At 36.2% G+C, this 23,548-nt stretch overlaps 1 protein-coding gene across 6 annotated transcripts in view; it reads right to left on the bottom strand.

Moving 5' to 3' along the window:
- Positions 1 to 3,524: 3,524 nt before the first annotated feature.
- The window catches only part of GPAT4 (glycerol-3-phosphate acyltransferase 4), a 37,544-nt gene continuing 17,520 nt past the window's right edge, over positions 3,525 to 23,548 (bottom strand). For 4 of the 6 annotated variants that reach the window (XM_031950747.1, XM_031950746.1, XM_031950748.1 and 1 more), the window contains exons 3-13: positions 16,055 to 16,124; positions 15,592 to 15,889; positions 14,745 to 14,819; positions 13,734 to 13,823; positions 12,951 to 13,044; positions 12,198 to 12,313; positions 11,517 to 11,572; positions 10,717 to 10,802; positions 6,982 to 7,110; positions 6,814 to 6,893; positions 3,525 to 4,555 (exon numbers count right to left, since the gene is read on the bottom strand). In XM_031950747.1, coding sequence (XP_031806607.1) covers positions 4,447 to 4,555; positions 6,814 to 6,893; positions 6,982 to 7,110; positions 10,717 to 10,802; positions 11,517 to 11,572; positions 12,198 to 12,313; positions 12,951 to 13,044; positions 13,734 to 13,823; positions 14,745 to 14,819; positions 15,592 to 15,889; positions 16,055 to 16,124 — 1,203 coding nt within the window. In that variant the 3' untranslated portion in view covers positions 3,525 to 4,446. Of the gene's footprint in view, positions 4,556 to 6,813; positions 6,894 to 6,981; positions 7,111 to 10,716; positions 10,803 to 11,516; positions 11,573 to 12,197; positions 12,314 to 12,950; positions 13,045 to 13,733; positions 13,824 to 14,143; positions 14,237 to 14,744; positions 14,820 to 15,591; positions 15,890 to 16,054; positions 16,125 to 22,940; positions 22,994 to 23,548 lie in introns of those variants that run through there. The other 2 variants (XM_012540007.3, XM_031950749.1) reach the window with 2 other exon arrangements.

The following is a 23,548-nucleotide window of genomic DNA, read 5'->3' as shown; positions in this document are numbered from 1 at the left end:
AACTGCAAAACAATTTCCAGCACAAACCCTTCCCCACTTTTAGAAACAAACAAAAACAAAGTTCTGACTGTACCACCATCAGGCCCATAAGCAGTTCCCTACAGAGTGTGACTCTGGCTGACGGAGATAAAGTTTCCTTGGGCCCAAGTTCCAAACTTGGCTGTTTTGTTTCTGTTAAAATGCAATTGTTTTTCTCCAGAGTGTGCCGTGACTGCTCAGCGTCAGGAAGATGTATGGAAAGCCCTACTTCAATTCGGCATCCCTTTTCTCCCAGACAAACACGGTCGGATTTTAATAAATCAAAGAGCCACACTGTTTAATAAAAATTTATTGACTTACAAGTGATTATTTATCAAAAGGCCATTAATAGCAGGTACTGAAATGATGTGTTACTGGGTGGTGCAGGGAGACTAATAGGAAATCAATGCAGCCAGCCAGCCAGAATGCATATGAGAAGCCCACCCCCCTAGCCAGCGCAATTTCACCAGCAAAATTCACCAGACGCTACCCCTGGTGCAATGAAAAGTTCTCCTTTTTTATTTATCGTTTACAAATGAAATGATCAATACTTTTAATCTAGAGCAAAATTTATTAACTTTCCCATCGGAGAGAGACATATTGACTCGTGGGGGGTGGGGTGGGAGGGTGGTGTTAGTGCATCAGAAGATGGATGGTTGGATGGTCAGCTCTTAACCTGTCCAAGAGTCAGTGTGTGTCCAACTGCCCTTCCAGCTTTGACATCGGAAGCCATTTGGGATGACACTTGAGTGGAGAAATCAAGTCTGACCACCCAAAAGTGAAAGCAGACGATGCTTGCTGTGCAAGAGTAGAATCCTTCGGGAGACAGAAGACAGCAGTATTCTTCAGGTTCCAACAGGCCTTGGGTTTGTGGCCAGTTCTCAGAACAGATGGCAGGACTTATGGGCAGGGCCAACTCCACTAAGGTTAGTGTTCAGTGTTGGCAGGGATTCTATACTGAAGCCCTGAAGGGGACAGATCCCTTGACCTTCATCTGGCCCGTACCTAAAGCTTTGTAGGCTGGTCTTTCACTAATTATCTTATCAAAATTTTTTTTCCTTTTAATCATCCATGAGCAGAAATGGGGCATTTTACCTGGAGGAAGCTATAGGGCAGGAGTAATGAATTAAGTGTTGATTGATAAGGAGAGCACCTTTGCAGGCACAATTTTTTTAATTAGCATAATTTTTATCAGCTGTTTTAGCTAATAAAGTAACTCAACTTTTCAGGATCCACCATAGGAATCATAGACCAAGAAAAGCAGTAGTACCCCTTCCCCATCTCAGAAACCAGAGAAGTTCTTTAGACACAACTGACCTATTCCCTCCCTTTCACATGGAACTAAGAAATCCCCTAGTGGGGGACACATGGTGGGTATTGAGGCTCAAGAGTCAAGAACCACCATTGTAAATAAATTCACACTTCTGAATTTGGGTACTGGTGCAGAGGTCACAGACACAATACATTTTGTTTTTTACATACTCTTTGCCAGCATCTTGTAGCATCACCCACACTACAATAAATGTTATCACCTCCTTCATGAAATGTTTTCTGGTGTCTTCCATTCCAATTACCCAGTTTTATAAAAGTGACTCCTTCATACTCTCAGATTTTGTCTGGATTCCTCCCATCCCTATATAACAATCTGCTTTTATGTGCAATCTGTTTATGGCTATCATATGTACTTTAGTATACTGCAAATTCTTTTGAGGACAGGGACTATGATACTTTTTATCTGTATGACCATCCATTCTTTCAATTGCAGTATATTAATAAACACTTAGAACCCAAAGGAACAAATTGGATCATTCTGGGACCTTCAGGCACCAACAACAGGGAGCTAGACATAAAAGATAGTTAGAAGTACATTAAAATACCTTATAGAAATTATTTTTCCCACCTACTCATTCTTTCCTTACCTGTACCTTTTTCTGAGGAAAGTATCCTACCTTTTCTCTCTCTTGGTACAATTGAAAACTTTCCTCCAAATCAAGAGAAAATCACTTTTGATAGTCTTAATTTACAAAACAAGGTCATATTACCTTGCTCTTATATACAAAGAATCACTCTTCAACATCCAAAAACAAGATTGGATTTGAAATCACTCCAGTACAAATTATAAGTGATGCTCCAGGTTGTTAACAGCTTCCTGGGTAAATCCCAGCCACAGGCTTAATACTTGTTTGTTAGAAAAAGAGTTAAACAAACAAACAACAACAACAACCAAAGCTAAAACCAATACACAATAAAATAAAAATATACATATACAAGAGTGCTTCAAAAATTTAATTTTTTTAAAAAAGAAAAAAAATCTCAAAAACCTTTAAGATCAATTTGAAAAATATTAGGATTTCATTTTAAACAGAGGATTCTCTCCCATGGAACTGAAAAAACTTAAATCACATTTACAAAGAACAAACCTTTTTCTTTTAGAAGACTTCCTGAAATAGGGTCCCCAAAATTTTTTGTTGCAACCAGAGTATATAAGTAAAAGAAGAGAGCAGAAATGGGGCAACAGGAATTATTATTAGATCCGGAAGCCTGCTCAGAAGATTGAGAGGGCCAGGCCACAGGGCCAAAGAAGCAGAGGTCCTCTGGGTATAAAATGAAGATTGATGTGGCAGTGTTTATTTAATAAACCATGTTCCTACCATCTCTAAAAAGCCCAAATAGAGATTACACACTCACCATGGCCTCTGAATGGCTATGGATGACACTGTAAATTCAGGTGGACAGGAGGCCTGATAGCCAATTCTTGACCTGAAAGGTGTATGATGATCCTTGCCAGCTCCAGAGTTCAAAGTAGTAGGTAGGAATAAACTGACTTTGGATCTTGTCTCACTGTAACTGAGTAAGCAAAAAAAAAAAAAAAAAAAAAAAGGAATATAAGGGCTACTGTGCCCTCTCAAATCCCATGAGATCCCTTAATCCTGTCTTGCTAAATCCACCATGTACTTGGAACATTGCCTTTACCCCCAAACTGTCTCTCGAGTTCCATCAGGTCCAAATCAACTTTCTGAGTGGTTGTCACCTCGGAGTCATGGACTCATGTGGTAGTCTGATGAAGACTACAGACTCTCAGAGTGTTCTAAAAGACATAAAATACCAAGAATTATAAGGAAGCCAATTAGATTGAAATATAGTTATCAAAATGTTTTCAGAAAGTTCAAATTCTCAGATTCTAGTTTTAGAATCCATGCATCTACCTAAACCCTACACTGTTCTCTCTTCATAGAACTTAAAAGGCTTTTCACCCTTTATTCCAATATTCTGGAACAAAGTTGGAAAATTTGGACAGTCTTGTACTTATTTTGTGATAGTTTCAGTTTTCCTTTTTTCTTTCTATACTTGTTCATACTCTGAGACAATCAAGATCACTTTAGGCCCCAAGATTACAAATAAAAGAATTGTTTTGTTGTTTTTTTTTTTTTTTTTTTAAATATGTTTATAATCCATTCAAGGCTGTAACCTAAAGCAAAAAAGGACAAAGAAGGAAAACCCATCAATTCATTCACCAGCCAAGACAACTTTATTTACTCACAAAAACAAATTCAAAGCCCTGGGCAGCAGCTCTGAGCTCAGACCACATCCTGCCACAGTAAACGGACCTTGATTTATAACACTGAGCATCTTTCATACGTCTCACATTAGCACTTTAACCCTCACAACACCCCTGTGAGGTAGGTATCATCACCCCCAAATTACATACGGGGAAACTGAGGCACAGATTGACAACTGCAGCAGAGTCCAGGATCAGATCTCTGAACTTAAAATGACCCCTGGCTCCTACTACAAAATGATGGTCTATACTGCCTCTTCAGTCTCATTTGGTGAAATCCTGTGGATTTGTCACAGGAATTTAAAACTTCATTGGGGAGTGGGGGGAGAACAGGGGTGGAGAATAACCTGAAGATCACCATATTACCCTTTACTATAAATTTCTGCAGATACAAGTACTAGGGACTGTTTTTATGCTGAAACAATATTTTGCTCCAGTCATCCTTTGAAGAGCAGGACAAAACCCACAAAAGTGACCCTGGCACATGGCTACTGGTAACAGACGTCTCCCTTAACAAAGAAATGTGGCCAATTTCTTCTAAACACATAGCTCCATACAAAGTGCACAGGTATAGAGTTCACTTTAATGTTATTCCTCCAATGGATTTAATTGTAACAGAAACAAGAAGGCATTTCTTCCTGGGCAGCAAAACGTAGTGGCATTCACTCCAGGCAACCAAGGGGCAAGTAACACCATGGCCTGAAGGATCCAGGTGTGACTCTGAAGAAGCTCGGGTCCAAGAATTCAGGCGCAGCTCTGACGAGCTCCGGAGCCTAGGAGAATGCAGCAGTGGCAGCAGCAGGGACTCCAGCTGGCTCATAGATCAAGAGAGGGGAGTAAGTGGCTCCAGCAAGGGTGAGGCAAAGGGCTCAGGAACGGCTCCGGTCCTCATGGTTCCCAACAATCATCTTGCTGTACAGTTTCTGTTGCTCCTCCTTGAAAGTATCCTTCACTTTTTCTCTCTTTAGGCCCCCATCCCTGAGAAAAAAGGGAAGTGGATGTAAGAGGAAAGAAGAAACCAATGAAGATAATCACTCTTGTACATGCAACTAGTTACCCAGAATCAAGGAAAAAAAAAAAAAGACCAGACAAATAAGGAAATATGTATGTTTAAAATGATTCCACATATATATATCCTTTACCAAATTGCTTGCTATTTTGAGGAGGGAGAAGGAAAAAAAGGTGGAGAGAAAAAATTTGGAACTCAAAATCTTACAAAAATGAATCTTTACATAAAATTGGAAAAGGGCCAGTTACAGCAAAAAGTGACTCGTTAAAGATGATCATGAAAACAAACTGAAGATTAGCTCATCCCTTTCAAAGTGGGCACGTAAGTCTTGTCCCAGGTTTTCAGTAGCAGCACTGTACCTTTCGCCTTCAAAATATCTATAATAATGCTTTGAAAATTCTTTCATATTCCCATTCACAAGTTATTTCAACCTCAATTTACAAAGAAGAAACTGGGCTTATGTGTCAACATTCAATGACTTTTTAAATCTATCACTAATCTAGACCCTGAGATCTTTGCTTTAATATTTGCAAACAGGATCAAATTCATTATTTCCTATTTGCTCAAGAATCTGTAATGATTCTCTATAACAACAGGTCCAAACTCTTCTTCTAAAACATTTGTATTGGACTTGGAATCGGGAAACTTGAATTCGAATCCTGATAGTCAATTAACAACTAGGTTATGATTATGAGCAACTAATCAACAAGCATTGATTAAAAACAACTGAGATGACAAGAAAAGATGACAAATGTTGGAGGGAATGTGGGAAAACTGGGACTGATGCATTGTTGGTGGAGTTGTGAACTGATCCAACCATTCTGGGGAATAATTTGGAACTTTGTTCAAAAGGGTTATTAAACTGTGCATACCTTTTGATCTAGCAGTGTTTCTATTGGTCTTGTATCCCAAAAAGATCATAAAGGAGAGAAAGGGACCCACATGTGCAAAAATGTTTGTGGCAGCCCTTTTTGTAGTGGCCAGAAAATGGAAACTGAATGGATGCCCATCAGTTAGAGAATGGCTGAATAAATTGTGGTATATGATTGTTAAGGAATATTATTGTTCTATAAGAAATGATCAAGAGGATAATTTCAGAGAGGCCTGGAGAGATTTTCATGCACTGATGCTGAATGAAGTGAGCAGAACCAGGAGATTATTGTACACAGCAACATCAATATTATAGGGCAATCAATTCTAATGAACATGGCTTTTCTCAACAATGAGATGATTCAGGCCAGTTCCAATGATCTTGTGATGAGCAGAGCCATCTGCACCCAGAGAGAAGACTGTGGCAACTGAGTGTGGTTCACCACATAGAATTTTCACTCTTTTTGTTGTTTGCTTGCATTCTCATTTTTTTCCTTTTTCATCTGATTTTTCTTGTGCAGCAAGATAACTATATAAATATGTATATAAGTGTGTGTGTATATATATATATGATTTAACATATTTTTAACATGTTTAACATATATTGCTTGCTGTCTGGGGGAGAGGGTGGGGAAAATCTGGAACATAAGGTTTTGCAAGGATCAATTTTGAAAAATTATCTATGCATGTGTTTTGAAAATAAAAGCTTTAATTAAAAGAAAGAATAAAAAAAATAAAATTCAATTTGATATATGTAAAAATGTAAAAAAACAAAAACCCACTTTTATTATGTGTGACATTGTATTAAGTGCTGATTTAAAAAAAAAAGTTCCCACCCTCAAAGAGCTTATAGTCTAAAGGAAAAAACAGCATATACTATATGTAATGTATGTGTGTGTATATAGATATATACATAATGTGGGTATATGTAGATCTACATATATCTACATATATGTGTACATATACACATACCTATGTATGGATCTGTATATATACACATATATTAAAAAATATATACACAGAATAGATAGAAAATGATCCCCCTTGTTCCCATTCCATACTTTTAGAGAGACAGAACAAGTAACAAATGATTGAAATAGGCCTCCCACAAGAAGGTGGCACCTAACCTACTTCTTACTATAAGTCAGTATTTCAGAGGGGTACAGAGGCCAAAACAATTCTACACATAACAATAAGTTATTGGAATTGTACTAGCCCCTTAGAAATACCTAGAAGTCATTTTAATACATTTAGCTGGTAAGACACCCTCAATTTTCCAAAGCTAAGGTTAAGGATCCCATTTTGGCTGCCCAAGCTGCCATAAGAGTGACAGAGGAAGTCTGGATGTTTCACTCACCACAATAGGTCAACAAGCCCTCCCTGCCTGGCGATGGCCGACTTTACCCGATTTGCAAAGTGGACAGCATCTTCATTTGCCTATGAGAAAAAAAAGTTAATTACTACCAATTAAAACTTGTTCATGGTCATGAGAAGGCAAATAAAAACAGTCCATCTAAGTGCTCACCTCCCTGGTCATGGGAGGAAGATACCAAACGCTACAGACAATCGCCCAGCTGGTCATCATTCTCAGAAGATAGGTCACCATCCCATATTTGCTGCTGTTCCAGAAAGCATCTCCAAATTGAGGGTCATACTGAAAGTCAAAATGAAAATTAAGTGATAAGAAGTTAGTGATCCCCATTAGATGGTAAGAGTTATCAATAATACCCATTTGCCTTTTTAATGTTATGAGGGAAGTCCGGGAGCCTCTTAGAAATGCAAACTGTGGAGCTGGGATTGGGTAGTCCTGTAGGACGTCCTCAGCAACAGTACCCTGTATTTGCCTGGACTCAATGGAAGATCATTTTTGAAGAGTGAATATGTATCTCAAAACCAAGATTTTCATGGAATAAATCCCTTCCTTACTATCAATCTCAAATTCCAAAAAATTGCAACAATCCTTCTCAATTCTCATTCCCTTTATCCAACTCCTGCATTCCCTACCACCTTCCTTTGGGTCACAGCTAATATCTCATTTTCAGCAAGAAGTTTTCCCAATATCTCTTTAATGATTTTCCTTTTGCATACTTTCTCTCTTATTAAACTAAACTCTTTGAGTGTGGGCACCATTTTTTTGCTTTTCTGTGAATCCCCAAGAACTTCTCTACATAAAACTGGTGCTTAATAAATGCTTGCTGATGCATATACAAATAACTCCCCCCCCCCCCCCCAGGCAACTGGGATTAAGTGACTTGCCCAGGGTCACACAGCTAACATCTATAAATTACTTATAAAATTACACATGTGCATCTTAAGCATCTAACCCCCCCAAATAAGAATAAGTAAATAATAAAGTAAAAAATTTTATATATTCACACATATTATACCCACACACAGAGCTAATTTTATTTGTTCCTTTGTCTGCACTATCCCATCATTAGCAGTCACTACAAAATAAACTGTAAAACACAAACTGAATCACAGTACTAAACTTTCCAATAATGGAGTCAGTCTAGTCTAAATACTTCCATTATTCAATGGCTCCAATAAAGAAAAAATATTTAAAAGAACCACATAGTTTTTTTTTTTTTTTTAATGGGAATTTTATGTATGTAATTCACATTCATTCATCAACTGAAAAATATAACTTTGGCTTACAAGTGTCACTTAAAAAGATGAAAAGAGCAACCTTTGTTAAATGAGTTTCTGATCTTTATGAAGCCTTAAAAAATGAAGACATTTTGTTTCATTCACAAAAGATAAAGCCAGACAGAAAGAGAACTTTAGACTAATGTGGTTAAAACTAAAGTGCTATTATGTTTGTAATGATGTAACTCAACAAATATGCATATTGTTTATTTGGTCATGATTTATGATTTCATCAGTTTAGAAAACAGTCTCCTGTTGTGGAAAACAACTGACACAGATTAGTAAACTAAGCTGCCTGGACACTGAGGAGTTAAGTCTTTCTATGCAGACAGATTTTTTAAAAAAGCAGAGTCCTTTATTCTGAATTTACCTTCTCTATCAAGAAGGATGAATATTCAGAGACAAAAAACAAAAATTAAAAACAAAACAAAACAAAAAAATCCTAAGAATTTCTCACCAATGAGTTGTGAGGCTAAGGCATAGGATAATAGGGAAAATGTAGTATTAGGCTTAGATTCCTCTATTCCTGCTTGTCTAGTCAATATGACAAGAAGTAGCTATGCTCACTTGACAATGATAATCAAAAAGGATGCTACCAATCTACTAAAAAAAATCTGGAAGTGCGTCCAGAATACCATGGCATTGCTTTCAATAAACCACAAAGACTGCAATATTTTAGTGCTAAATGCGAACCTTCAAAAAGCAAGTGGCCTTAGGAAGTTACACTGGTGTGACTATCTCCTGGGCTAGGTGTTAAGATAAGATGCTATTAATATGGGCGATTAGATAGGGATAGAGCAATAGCATGAGCAATGGCTCCAGTCACTATTCGCCTCAGTTTTCTCATCTGTAAAATGAACTGGAGAAGGAAATGGCAAACTGCTCCAGTTTCCCCCCTCAATAAAAAACAAAAAACAAAAAACCCAACACCAAACAGTGTCATGAAGAACTGTATATGACTAATAAATGACTGAACAACAAGAAATGTGGACAGCTTTATTAAAGGGCTTTCAGCAGAGAACTATAATTTATTTGTTCTGGGGAAATCAGCCTAAGTCCTTAAGCCCCAAAACACACAAAAAGACTCACATACTCCTATGGAGATAGTGGGTAAATATATTCATCTCCAGGTACATTTTGGGCTGTTAAGAGGTTTATCTATTTAGGGATTTAGTTAAAAACTAGATTAGATGATTTCTTGAGAACCCTTTCAGCTTCAAGTAAAGTCCTTAGACCATAAAAACAATGATAACAAACCATTATTCTTAGGGACTGGATTTAGATTTGTTTTCCTATAGGTTTTCACCTATCTTCTTTTTAAAGGTCTAGCTGTGGTAATAGTACCACCCACTGAAGAGGGTCTATCTTTTTATATTTAGTTGGATAGCATACTATACTCAACTTAGTTGAGTAATAATCTGGGGGAGGGAGGGAGATAAAAGCTATTTTACATGAACAAAATTAATGCAATAGGAAAAGTATTTAATATAAGGCCATTCCATAATTTATTTAATATAAGGTTTAGGAAAACTTTGTATTAAAATCTTTGATAAGGATCTGAAATCCTATATGCAGAAAACTGACAAAAATATATATGAACAAAACTCATTTCCCAATAGTTAAGTGGTTAAAGGATATAAACAAGTTTCAAACAAGTATAAACTATTAATAACCAAATGTTCTAAAACACTATTAAGAGAAATGCAAACCAAAGCAATCTTGTAATTCTGCTTCATATATCCAACACATTTGCAAAGATGACAAAAGATAACAGGAGTGGTGATGGAAAGATGTGCATATTAATTCCCTCTATAGAACTGTCCACTGGTCTATTTTGAATATTTGGTCTATTTGAAATTATGCAAATAAAGTAACTAAAATGTCCATATCCTTTGCAAAGTCCAAAGATGCCACTACTAGGCATATACTCCAAAAAGTTCAATAGTAAAAAAGCTAAAACATTTATAGTAGCATTATTATTTGTGTGTGTGTGTGTGTGTGTGTGTGTGTGTATGTGTGTGTGTGTAAGATGGCAAAGAACTGGAAACAAAATAGATGTCCATTGACTGGACAATTACTAAAGAAAATATTGTGCTAAAAGAAATAACCAATGTGATGAAAATGGAAAAATACAGAAACATTTATATGATTAAAAAATGAAGTAAGCAGAACTAGGAAAACAATATAATGGAATGATGCAACAATAACAAAAAAAAAAATCAAAATGGAATGTTGAGGAATTATGATGACCAAACTTGGCCCCAGGGAAGATCTATAAAAAAGATCCATTCCTATTATAAGGGATGGCTCTCTGGAAGGGAATTATCTGGAAGAAACAGATGAAAATTTACTAAAGCTAAATGGTTTACCATTTTCCTCAGATCTGGAGAAGGAAAAATTATACAGCTCAAGATTGAAGAACTTTATTCTGTCAACACTATGGACAATTAAGCATTAGCCTTCTCTAATACGCTAATCACACTAAGTCCAGTCCAATCCAACAAGCCACTATGAAAATGATCAGTCCAGTTATTAGTGACCCTTGTTCCTTAACTTCAACTCCTACTATGTACCAGGCCTTGGAGGTAAATCATAAGTGGTTGGCTTCTACCTTGATAGCAACAGGATAAACCGTGGCTCCAATTTCAAAACTGCCTTTCTTGAACATCATCACTGATGTATTATTGATGCAGGTTCCTGAAAAATAAAGGGAAAATACTATTTCCTTTCTTCTTAATATCACATGTATAAATTGTACTCTAGACATCACAGGTCCAGAAGAACCATACAATTAGAAAGACTACTTTTCCGGAAAAGCTTTACCTCTTGATCTTCTTTAAAGAGCTTTTAGTTAGGAAAGTTAGGAAATCCTGAAAATAAATCTCATAATACTCATTAACTTTTCAACTGATAGATTAAAAGCAACACAGAAATAAATACATGGGCACTACACTCTTTTCATAAAACGATTATTTTTCCCAGTCAGCACACATCAACACTAACTATAAGGTCAGAGGGATTCAGAAGCCTTAAAAAGTTCACCAGGACCTCCAAACAAGAAATGTTGCAGAGTTGGAATGATCATTTGTCCAGAAAACTGCAAAAGAGATCCTGCACCAAGAAGTGGGTTGGGCTAAATGATTATTAATATCTCTTCCAACAAAATTCAATGAGATTATGGCCTCATTAAATGCTTTGGATAGAAGAGAACAAGAAAAGCCAAGAGATACCATATATATACTACTATGTAAGTCAACAAGGAAGTGATTTTTACCCTAAGGTATCATAATAAATGAATTCTCCTATGACCTCCCTACACAAAAGTAATTTATATATTTATTCATCATTCCCACTTGATTATACTTTCTTCCCTCCTCCATTCTTTATCTTTTTGACCTTATATTAATTTACCTTCTGGGAAAATGAGAATAGGTAGCTTGCTCTTATCCTGGACATGTTCAGTCAGTCTTCAGATAAGGAAAGAAAGAAAACTAAGTTTAGGAAAGATCTCTAATATCTCATAATATTAAAATACATGCATTAAGGATCTATATGTATTAGATACAGTATTAGATGATATAATAAACATATGGTTCCCAAGACAGACAACACTGACAAGGGCAAGAAAGGTGCAAACTTCTCAATTTATATGGTGTACGAACAAATTTTTGCCAACTAAGGAGTAACTCTAAATAGTAGAATGGTTAATGAGCACAGTGCTTCATACATAGTACATATAAATACGTATTTGTTGGTTAATTGATGTTATAAGAATTAATATGAAGAGATACTGAAGGAAATCTAGACAATGTAAAAATAAAAGATATCAGAAAAATGTAATAAAAAGAATCAATAATATATCACATCTATAACCTACTTGTCCCATTATGTTTTTGATAATGGTATCAAATAGCATTTTATGGAAAGATATGACTTCTCTGTGGGAGATAGTACCATTCATACTGATTCTTCACTAATATCAAATCTTAAATCAACACAGTGAGCATCATTTTGTACATAATTGGTAATGTTTTCTGAATCATGTTTGTAACAGGGATTGTTTCCCAAGACACTTATTAGAGCAATGATTACCTTTCAGCCACCAGGTGGCGATCTTTCACTTCAGACCGTTCAAACCACACGTGAGGGCAGGCCTTCACCATAGCTCTCTGAATCACACCCATGAGTCCCCCATGAATTTGGCCCACCTATCTCAAACCAAGGAAGATTTATTAGTGAACATGTCCTCACACAAATGCTGGAATCCCAGGATGTTTTTTTTAATACTAAGAAAATCCTAATTCTGAAGATCAGTGTGTCCCAACCACTCACCCTCTTTACATTTTATTCCATATCAGGTCTGTCTTTGCCCCATGAGCATCAAGTATCTTCCTTTAATCAGTGGCACCAGTCTAGGATAGCTACAAACAGCTAAATCCCACAGAAGGAGAAGGATGTATCTCTTGAGTGGCCCCCACCCACCCTGAAGTGTAGAATCCCATCTGCCCTTGAATCCAGATCCCTTTCAAATATCCCATGCCCTTCACCCCTTTCCATGATCTACCTGGAGGTATGAAGTGAAACCTCTAACCACACCCTCAGCAACCTGGGGCAGTTTCTGCTCAGAATGTCACCAACAAGGTTGCAAAGTGGTCGCTAAAGCCCTAGGGACAAAGAAAGCATCTTGGAAGGAGGTCATCCAAACTGGCATGTGGGTATATGTGTGCATGTGCTTTTGAAAAGACACTCTGAAAACTACCTTAGGCTCTAGCATTTCCCCAGTCTTGGCCTATATATACAAAATTAATTACGCCATAAAAAAGCAATGGAGAGAGGACCTCTTACCATGGCATAGTAGCCATCACTGGCCAAAATGATAACATCGATGGGAGAAGTATGATTGGCTACACAGATGCCACCATTCCTGGGTCGGTTTTCCCTGGTTTGAAATATATAAAATAGCACTCTTTTAATAAACACTTGGTACTACTGCTGGGCACTTTTCATTCTACTTTGAGAATTCTTGTCTTAAGGTTTTGTAAGGGTGAATATTGAAAATTATCTATTCATGTTTTGAAAATAAAACTTTAAAAAATTAAAAAGAATTCCTATCTTATTTCCCCTGATACTTGAGGGCTTGAACTGTGCTTCAGGAAAATTTCTTCAAGAGGCAGCTCAAATACCACATGAAGCCTTTCCTGATCCCTTTAACTGCTAGTGACCTCCTTCTCAAACTGCTATTAATTACTTTGTCTGTTTGGATAGATAGATATATATCTGTGTTTATAAATATCCTGATTGTTTCCAATTTTTATGTAAACTCATTTCTAATAAGAGATTGTTTCAGTCTAGCACAGAGCAAGTGCTTCATAAATACTTGCTCATCTGCAGCCCCATACACTCATTGCAGAGATACAATGGGAACTTTATTATAGTTTGTTCAACTAGATTGAAATGATAAGCTCAATGCTAATCCCCTCAACCTTAAAAAAACTATAGTGGCTCTAGCTAAAAGGCTGAGAAAAACGTCCTTTTTGTTAGGCACTAAGAAATGGTACCTTTTGCTAGGACTGTAACTTATGATGTTCTGATCATACTTTAGTTTCATCCCTAAATTCTTTATCTCACCTGTCATGGTAAGTAATGATGGCTGTTAGGGCACGGACGCAGATCCGATAACACATCAAGTGTACATGCTTACTCATGAATTCCTTAAACCTGCAACAACCAAGACAAAGGCATATATTAAAATGGAGTAGGAAAGTCAATGATTCCAACTAGTCAACTATTCTACTACTTACTAGGCCTTTATGTCTGCAAAGTGGTTTTAAAATATATATATTTATACACATGTTATATATGTATATATAATACATATTATATACACATGGCTTTTTATTAGTTATTCCTAAAAACCCCATGAAAGGTCTTAGTATTATTGTATTAGTATCTCCATTTTACACATGGGAAAACTGAGGCACAGAAAGAGAAGACGTGACTTAAAGTCACATAGCAAGTTAATGTGTATTAAAACTCACAGCCCCAGAGTTTGCAGTCTCGGTGAACCATGCTGTCTCCTAGATCCTCTTCCTCCCCAATCAATCCCTGCCCCACAGAGTCACATGTTTGCCAGAGGAGACTCTCCAAAGCAGGGCAAGAACCAGAGAGTCAAAGCCTCTCACCAGCCTGGCCAGAAGAAAAAGAGGTCTGCTAGCCCTGGGACTTCCCAGAACTCGGAACTTTCCCAAAAGGAGCCCCACTTTCCTTCAGACTAAACTCCTTTAACTCTCCACAATCACTAGAGGAGCCAATCAAAACTGAAGACTTTAGGTAAAACCAGTTAACATCTACCTCATTTCACAGTCTGCATTTCTTATATATCTACATTTCCTCTGCCTCTAGAATAGCATGGGTGTGGAGTCCATTTCATATGGGTAAATTAAAAACATTATACAGATCTGGGCACATGAGTTAAGAAGGAAATATTTTAAATAATATTAATCTTTAACTTATCAGCAACTTCCAGGAAGTCTCTAGAGACTTGATTTGTCTAAAGAAATGGCCTTAAGTGTCAGTAGCTGTACTGCCTTACCCAGGGCCCCCAATCCTTTTATATACAGACATCAGAAATCTGCTCACCTTCCATTTGGCAAATATCCCACCATGGTTGTGCCCACCACCAAAAGGCTGACCCCCGTGAAGGCAAGAGCTATCCTGTAAGAGGAAAACAGATTAAAGGATGGCAAACCAGTCTGGAAGCACCTGGAAATGATGAATTTGATACATGGGAATAATACTGAGTATCATGAAAGCCACCACAAAGATCTGATCACCCAAAGCCTGAAATAAAGAATTTCAACTATTTGTTAGGGTCAGAGAATATCTAGGCACTAGGTCCATATATTATGGGTTCAGATCTCAGGGGACATTGGATCCAGGGACAAAATTATCTATCTCCCTCATTTCAAGGTATTTGACTGATCTTTCCCTCTGGCTTTAAAGGTAAGCAGGAAAACAATTCTATCATCTGCTTTCAACAATGGAAACCAGAGTTTAGGGATATTCTCTACTCTCTGGTCTCAAGATCTAGTCAGGAAAATATATGGTACAAATAACAACTTTTTTTTTTTTAAATGTCTACACTAAGAGACCTAAGTTGCAAGGAAAAAGCAAAGAAAATTATGACCAGGGAAAGGTGGCATGAAGAACACAATGTCTCGAACTATTTATTCCACCCAAACAAGCAGTTTAGTTACAAGTAATTCAATCATCTCAGAAAAGATGATGGAATGCAGGGATTCTAAGAGAGTTTAAGAATAGTCAATCAGTTCTTTTAAGTAACAAATTCTTGAGAACTACTAACTAGTCTAGAAAAAAATAAATATTAACTCTCTCCCCTTCTTGAAAAAAGGCCGAGTTATTTGTCATATTTACACATTGGGAGTGGGCAGGTAAGCTTTTTTCCTCTATCAGTTCCTGCCCTCACCTGAGCGGCAGAAGGAAGCAATAGCGAATCAGCACCCCCAACCCCCACAAGATAGTGAGTCGCAGGCTGATATATTGGAAGTTATAATTGGTTCTGCTCAGCAGGTTCCAGGACTCCAACTCCTCCGCTGAGAACCTCTTTGTTACTTCATCATCCATAATGGTTTCCATTCCTTTTCGGCAGAAGTAGAAAATGTCAGAAAGTTCAAATTCTGGAGTGTCCAAGGCCTTATTGCTCCCACTTTTACGTATCTCTTTGATCTCTTCTTCTAGTGAAGTGGGATCTTTTGCAATTATTCCTGAAACAAAGAGACCCTTCCTGTCAAGCAGCATACTAGGATAAAGTATAACGAAAGAACTCACAATGTCCAATGGGGGTGAGAAGTGTGGAGCTAAAAGCTGCAAGTTCAAGGGGACCTATTAGGGTAATTCAAGCACTTTAAGAGCCCTCAGGTAGTTCTTACCATTGGTGTACGGCTTGTAAAGTTGATGGTTCTTCTCCTTGGCTCCTCTCTCCATTCTTAGAGTGGCCCACTGGAAGAAAACATCAAAGGAGGAAACAAAGACACTCATTCTCCTCTATTAAAATGTACATGTAAGTTTTGCTCCAAAGTAGTCTGAAGTTAGATAGCAATCAAGGCATCTCATATAGCCTAGAGAAGACCCATGATAGCATCCAACCAAATAGCTTTCCTTAAATGACAAACTGAAATCCTAAAAAGATAATGGACTAAAAAAAAAAAAAAAAAAAAAATGGGTATTGGTGGTGGGGGGAGGGTAGTTTAATGAGTAATACTTTAAATAAATTGCTTCTATCCCACTTAGAACTTTGTATGAGACCAAAGGATCTTCTACCACATGAATGGTAACTATATTTAAAAACAAAACAAAACAAAACACCTCTCAGTTCTAAGGTTTTTTTTGTCTTACCTTTCTTACCTCAAGTTCCTGATCAACCTATCCACTTTCTTAGTAACTTTTCTTCAGTAGACCCCAGGAGCTAAATTTACATCTACAATTCTTGCTTAGTGACAAGAATAAAAAATCCAGCAGGGAGGTCAGAAAGATGTTGGTGACCTGGTGTGGTCATGGCTCTCCACTATCACAAGGAATTGATTGTATTAACTCCAATTAGACATGATTTCATCTTAATTTTAGATGGAACAAATGAGAACAGTTAAGAATTGTTAGCTTGCCTTTCTGATATTAAGATAAATATCCTTTTAAAGGAAATATAAAAGTTATACCACAAGGAGCAAACTATAAAGCTTTCAGTAAGACTCTTCCCCTTCTTTCTTTGAAGAAATTAGTAAGCCATTAGGAAACTTAAAATAAACATACATCTCTGGAGACAGTCAAAGAGGAAAATGGGGAATAAAAATTCCCCCTCCTTCCAGCACAGTATATCTCACTCGTATGCAGGTTAAAAAAGGAACCCACCATTCTATGGTACAACATAGTTTACATGACCAGATATATACTAGAAGGTTTACCAACAAAATATTAGATATTAGCAAGATACTTAGTTAGTATCTTGCCTAATAGCCTAGTTTGACCTGACAGAAGATAGTACATAAATCTGAAGTGAATAAGAACCTAAATAGACAAAATCAAAAGGATAACCAATTGATCTGAATGACCTCACCTTGTCCTGGTAAAATCCTTTAAGTTAGGCTATCTAGAGATACTGAGGACTTTACAAGAGGCAAATAATTATGAAATGATGAAAATTTTAACTCGCTTTGCTTTCAGCATCTGACATATCTTCAGGGACTTCTTTTAGCTTAAGAAATCTTACCAAAGAAAGAAAAATTTAAATAATTGCCCTAAGATAAAAGCCTGAAATTAAAGGAAAATCTATTATATGCACAAGCTATAAGACACATTCACCACAGCAGTTTGATTCCTTATTTGACTTTTCAGGCAAGAAATTACCCTTCTAAAAAGATTTCAGATGACAAATGAAATCAGACAGATCCATAAAAGTCTATGTAGAAAATTCAAATACTTCTACTAGTCTAAAATGGGCAGGAAATAAAAGCTTTTGATGAAGCTTACTTCAATTTTACAAAACAGAACAGCATAGTGTTTTATTTAAAAAAAAAAAAATAGAAAAAGGATCTGTACCTACAACAAATTCCATAACTGAATTCAGCAATAACTCAAGTTATTTTCTGACTTTTTCCCCCAATCCTTGGAACAGCAAAAGTCTCGTCTGTGAATTTAAATGTACTGTGAATGTATAGGGACATATAACAAATGCCTGTGAACATACACAAAAGAAAGTTCAAGGCAGAGCTACAATAATCCAACTTGCAAGAAAGAGATTGAAAAAGGTTATTTTTAAAAAATTGTTCAGCAAGTAGAGGCAGTATGGCACAAACACATAGAATACCAGATTTGGAAGTTAGGAAGGTCTGGATTCAAATATTTCCTCAAAAAAATATCGGGGGGGGGGGGGGGGGAGAGAGGGAGAGGGGAGAAGGAATTTACTAGTGGTATAATGTCAAACAAGTTAATAACACTTCTCAGCATAAGTTTTCTTATTTGTAATAGCCCTTATACCTTTAAAGGACTACTATGAAAATCAAGTGAGAAAATATTTGTAAATAAATTTACAAACATTAAATTGGTATAACGTGATAATTATTAGCTTGCTAATTTCCATAGCAAAGTTCCTTATTATCCATACCCAAAGAAATAAAAAAAAAATTGTATCTGAATACAGATTAAGGCTTTTTTTTTTTTTTTTTTTTTTAACTTTTATTTTTCTTGAGGTCTTGGTGTTTTGTTTTACAGGGGTAGGGGAGAAACTATGTTTTCTTTTACAACATGACTTTTATGGAACTGTTTTGAATAACTTCATGTTTGTCTTCCCATGGTGAGGGGGAGAGGAGGATGGAAGGAAGAAAATTTCGAAAACAAGAGTTTTATGTTAAAAAATTATTTTATATGCAAAGTTTCTTTTCTGAACCAAGAGATCTTGCGCCCCTAATGTCCAGAGGTTTGGACAACTAAGAATTATTTGGGAGCTTTGGCCCAAAATCACTCAAATCTTCTAATAGTAAAACAAGACTTTGCAGTCATATATCAAAGAAAAGTCATCATAAACCAGGATCCTTTTTCAAAGAATGAACATCATCTTTGCTGCTCCAAATTGAAAAAAAAAATTTTCCCAGGTCATTCAACAGCATAACTTTACTCTCTCTATGCTTCCTTCAACAAGAGATGAGCATATTTTAAGAATATTCATGACAATGCTATTTTTATTGATATAGGCAACTATCACTCTTTTCAATGCAGATAACATAGATCTTAGTAATTACCTACTAGGCAAATTGGAGCTTTAGAGTTACCTAAGGAATCAAGAAAAGTATGTCAAACTTGACCCAAACTTTATCTACACAGCCTTTTCTGGCCCTCTAATGTCTACACACACACACACACACACACACTCTCTTTGCTAAACCCACACAATGGCCATCCCAAAATGCAAACCTTTAAAAATTCATATGCTGCAAAAACTTTCCTAGACCTATAAAGAAATAATTTTTGCTACAGTACTTCTCTTCATTTTAAGAGTATTATCTTCCTGAAATCCCCTTGAGAAAGCAACAATTAAAAATGAAACATAAGTGAAAAGAACTTTTCAAGAACTTCAGATTTTCTTTGGACAAGGTATCTTAAGAAATTGACAAGGACCATAGAAGATGAAAAGGCATGAATAGATTCCTCTCTGCATCAGAGTAAGGAGTACACATAATGAAAAGTCCTCACATACTATATAATATTATTACATATTATATAACATTATTTATTGGTATTTCTTATTTGTAATAGCCCTTATTCCGTTAAAGGATTTCTATGAAAATCAAGTGAGAAAATATATGTAAAGAGATTTATATACATATTTTATATAATAAATACCATTATTAGGTAAACATGGATTTAATGAAGTGTTACCTTAACTGCTTTAGAGCTCCTCCTAGAAATCTAATATAAGGACAGGTACTATTTCTTATAAGTTTATCTTCCTCCAGTTCCTACCACCCTTCCTCCCAATACAGCAGTAGATAAGAGTTGAATTAAATCTTCCTTATTACTTTCTCACAACAAGAGGCAAAATTGCTTTAGAGCTCTGCTTAAAACTTAAAACTTCTTAAAACAATACTGAGAATCACAAAATTATGATGTTATGAGTAAATGTTTCATTTGTATACCTATTTTATATACCTATATACTTGGGGTAATATAAAAATTTCTGAGGGAGAAAAAGTGGTCTTAAGTACAAAAAATTTTAAAAGCCCTGATTTATTTTAGAGTACCAAAAACTGTGATTGGCTTAGTCAACAACATCTGGCCCAAACTAAGTAGTCTTTTCCCGTGTTCACTTAGAAAAAGCTGCCTCTATTTCCTCTACTAAAGTGATACTCCTAAAAAACATAGGATGACCAATACTCCTCTGCTGTTCAATAAGCTCTGGTGGTTCTCCATTACCCTCTAAAATATAATAAAAAACTCTTCTGTAAGCCAAAAATGCCATTCATCCCATCTTTTATCTGTGCCTTCATAATAATATTCATCAGTATCTGGAATGCACATCTACCTTAAGTCTGCAAATCTTAGAACCCCTAGTTTCCTTCAAAGTTCCAACTTCATGTCTCTCTTACAAAATTTTTTATATACTTTGCTATGTATCTAAATATATATAAAGCTCCCTTTTAGATACTGTTTCATTTTTGTCATTGTCACCTAGCACAATGAAGTTGAAAACTATCTTGACATGTATTTAACAAAATACTATTGAAAATTTTTTAAAAAGCTATTGGGGTGATCTACAAAGTCTCCGAGTCTTTTTGCCTCCAATGATGGCTTATACATATACAATGATCTGAAGTTTCTAAATAGCTCTTCCTCACAACTTTTTGTTTAGGCTTAGTCTAACTATTATTATCCCTAACTCCTAGATGAGAAAACCAAAGATCTGAGACTAAGCCCAGCACAAGACAACACTAGTAATCCTAAAAACAAGGATTCAAAGACAAGTCTTGCTGACAATATAGTTTTTTATTTATACACATCTCTACCAAAGTGGTCCATGAACTAAAAAGCTAAACATGCCAATCACAAAAGTCCATAGGTTAGAATCTCTGCATAAGAAGGCTGAGGTTGCAGAAAATACAGGAGGGATTTGTAATATGTTCAAGTTTTACAAAGACTGAGAAAATTGAAAAAAAAATTATACAAGTTATTACACACAGCATGTCTATATAAAAGATGTCAATATTTAACATGTATAGGACTGCTTGCCATCTGGGGGAAGGGATGGAGGGGAAGGAGGCGAAAAGTTGGAACAGAAGTGAGTGCAAGGGATAATGTTGTAAAAAATTACCCAGGCATGGGTTCTGTCAATAAAAAGTTATAATTAAAAAAATAAATAAATAAAAAATTAAAAAAAAAAAAAAGATATGTCAAAAATGAACTATATTGTGAATTAAGTAGTCTCTGGAGAAAAGTTTGAGAACCACTTTCTCTTTTAAGAACTTCAGGAAAAAGAAAACAAATTTCAATCAGATGAACCTAATATAAAATATTTATCTTTTTATTATGCCCATGGAATCACTGCATGGCAACAAAGGCCTTCTATGTTAAATTTACTTCCAATTGGGTTTCTGCAACCTTTTTAGTGTGATCTTTTTTCTTCACCACTCAACAAGCTATACGACTCAAGGCAACTCACTTCCTCCAATCTTCATCGTCTTCGTACATGAGAAAATGGAGTAGTTGTTTGGAGGATCAAATGAGAGAGAGCAAACGAAATCACTTTGAAAATTAAAATACTACCACAAAAATGGAGGGCAGTATTGTGAATGTTATTCTCAAATTAATAGTGTCTTGAGAGCCACAGGACAGAGGAGTCCTTAACGAAAAATTCAGAAATCAATAATACTGACAAAATTCCCAAACCTCTGATTAGAGCATGCAGTTAAAGATGGTGCAGTGGATAAAATACCTAGAGTATGGAAAACTGGAGCTCAAATTGAGCCTCAAATTAGTAGTTGTGTGACCCTAGGCAAATTATTATAACCTCTGCCTCAATGTTCTAGTCTGTAAAATTGGAGATGAAAATAGAACCTTACTTTTCAGTATGATTGTTTAAGGATCAACATCATGGATTTAATTACCATCTCTATGCTGAATATTCTCAAATCTATCTACCTTGCCCAACTTCCTAGTTAATCTCTAATCTTACATCTTCAGAAAGTCCAGACTTTCAGAAACCTCAAATTGGATATCTAGTAGACATCTTAAACTCAATATGCCCCCAAAACATCATCATCTTCCCCCAAATCCTCATCTCTTCTTACGTCCCTTATCATTACCGAGGATAGTATTATTCTCCCAGTTCTTCAGGCTCCCGACCTAGGAGTCAGTCTCTTGTACACATGCTTTTTTTTCCTATAATACTCTCAGTACAGTCTGGTGTAGACCTCATGCCTGGACTATTGCAATAGCCTGCTTATGGGTCGCATGCCTCCAAAGTCTTTCCCCACTCTCATCTAATCTCCATTCAGCCAATAATGATTTTTCTAAACCACATGTCTGACACCATAAACTCCAGTAGTTCCCTTAATGCCTATAGGATCAAATACAAAATACTATATTTGGCATTGAATACCCTTCATAATCTCATCCTCTCCTACTTTTCCAGTTTTCTTAAATCTTATTCTCCAACACCTAGTTTTTGGTCCAGGGACACTGGTCTAAGGGCTATTTCATGAATAAGACACTCAAATTCCTTGACTCTCAGAATTTTCTCTGGTTGTCCCATACCTGGAATGCTCTCTCCCGTCTCCACTTCAACTACTGACCACTGACCTCCTTGGTTTCAAAGTTTTCAGTCTTTCCCCCAACTTCTCTTAATCCTAGTGCCTTCTGTTATTTATCCTATATAGCTTGCTTCACACACACACACACACACACACACACACACACACACACTCTCTCTTTCCCTTCTCCCCTCTCTCTCCTCTCTCTCTCCCCCTCTCTCCCCTCCCCTCTCCCTCTCTCTCATACACATTGCTGCCCCAATTAGATTGTAAGCTCCTTTAGGACAGGGACTCTTCTTTGCCTCTTTTTGTATCCCAGTATTTAGCACAGTGCTTAGCACATGGTAAGCACTAAATATTTATTGATTGCATAGCATAATTTCTGGCAAATAGGTGCTTAAAAAATCTTTCCTTCCCTCCTCTAGCTTTGACATATTAATAACATTGCAACAAGTATCACAACTCTTACAAAAACTATCTTCCCGTTCTTGCTTTTTAATTAACAAAAAGTAGTATTCACCTTACAAAAGAATTCTCCAAAATCCATTTTCCTTGGCTGCAATAGGGCTTCTCCTGGACGTTCCACAGATATTGCAAACACAGCATGGTCAAAATGAAATTCATTATCTTCCCCTCATCTAGGTCCTCTGCTAAACTTCCCTTGTTTTTATTAAAGGCATTATTCTCTTACTAGTCACCCAGAATCAAACTTCAGTGTTATCCTCACTACATATTCTGTTCTCATCCCTCACACCTAATCAGTTTGCTATTAAATTCTAGGGATAAAGAAAAAACAGATAAAGTCTGAACACAAAAGTGTAAAGTAAGGTTATTTTCATACTGAATAATTACCACAAATCAAATATTTTGCAATAGTCATAATTTTCATGTTTCTCACAAAAAAATCCCAGTCACATCATGAAAATGTCAGTGTTACATAAGAATACAATTTGGCAAATATCTTAAGACATATGCTGGGATAAAAGAAAGACTTTATTCTCAACTGGAAGGAGGAAAAGGTCGGTGGCAGCAACTATGATTTTAATTCTACTAAAGAAGCAAAGTTTAGGAACATTTTTAAATGCCTTGCCTTTGGCCTTTTAAATTTAAAATCAATCAAACAACTCT

Source organism: Sarcophilus harrisii, chromosome 2, assembly GCF_902635505.1.
Source record: "Sarcophilus harrisii chromosome 2, mSarHar1.11, whole genome shotgun sequence".
Lineage (NCBI taxonomy): Eukaryota > Metazoa > Chordata > Mammalia > Dasyuromorphia > Dasyuridae > Sarcophilus > Sarcophilus harrisii.
This window is presented reverse-complemented; position numbering and strand designations above follow the sequence as displayed.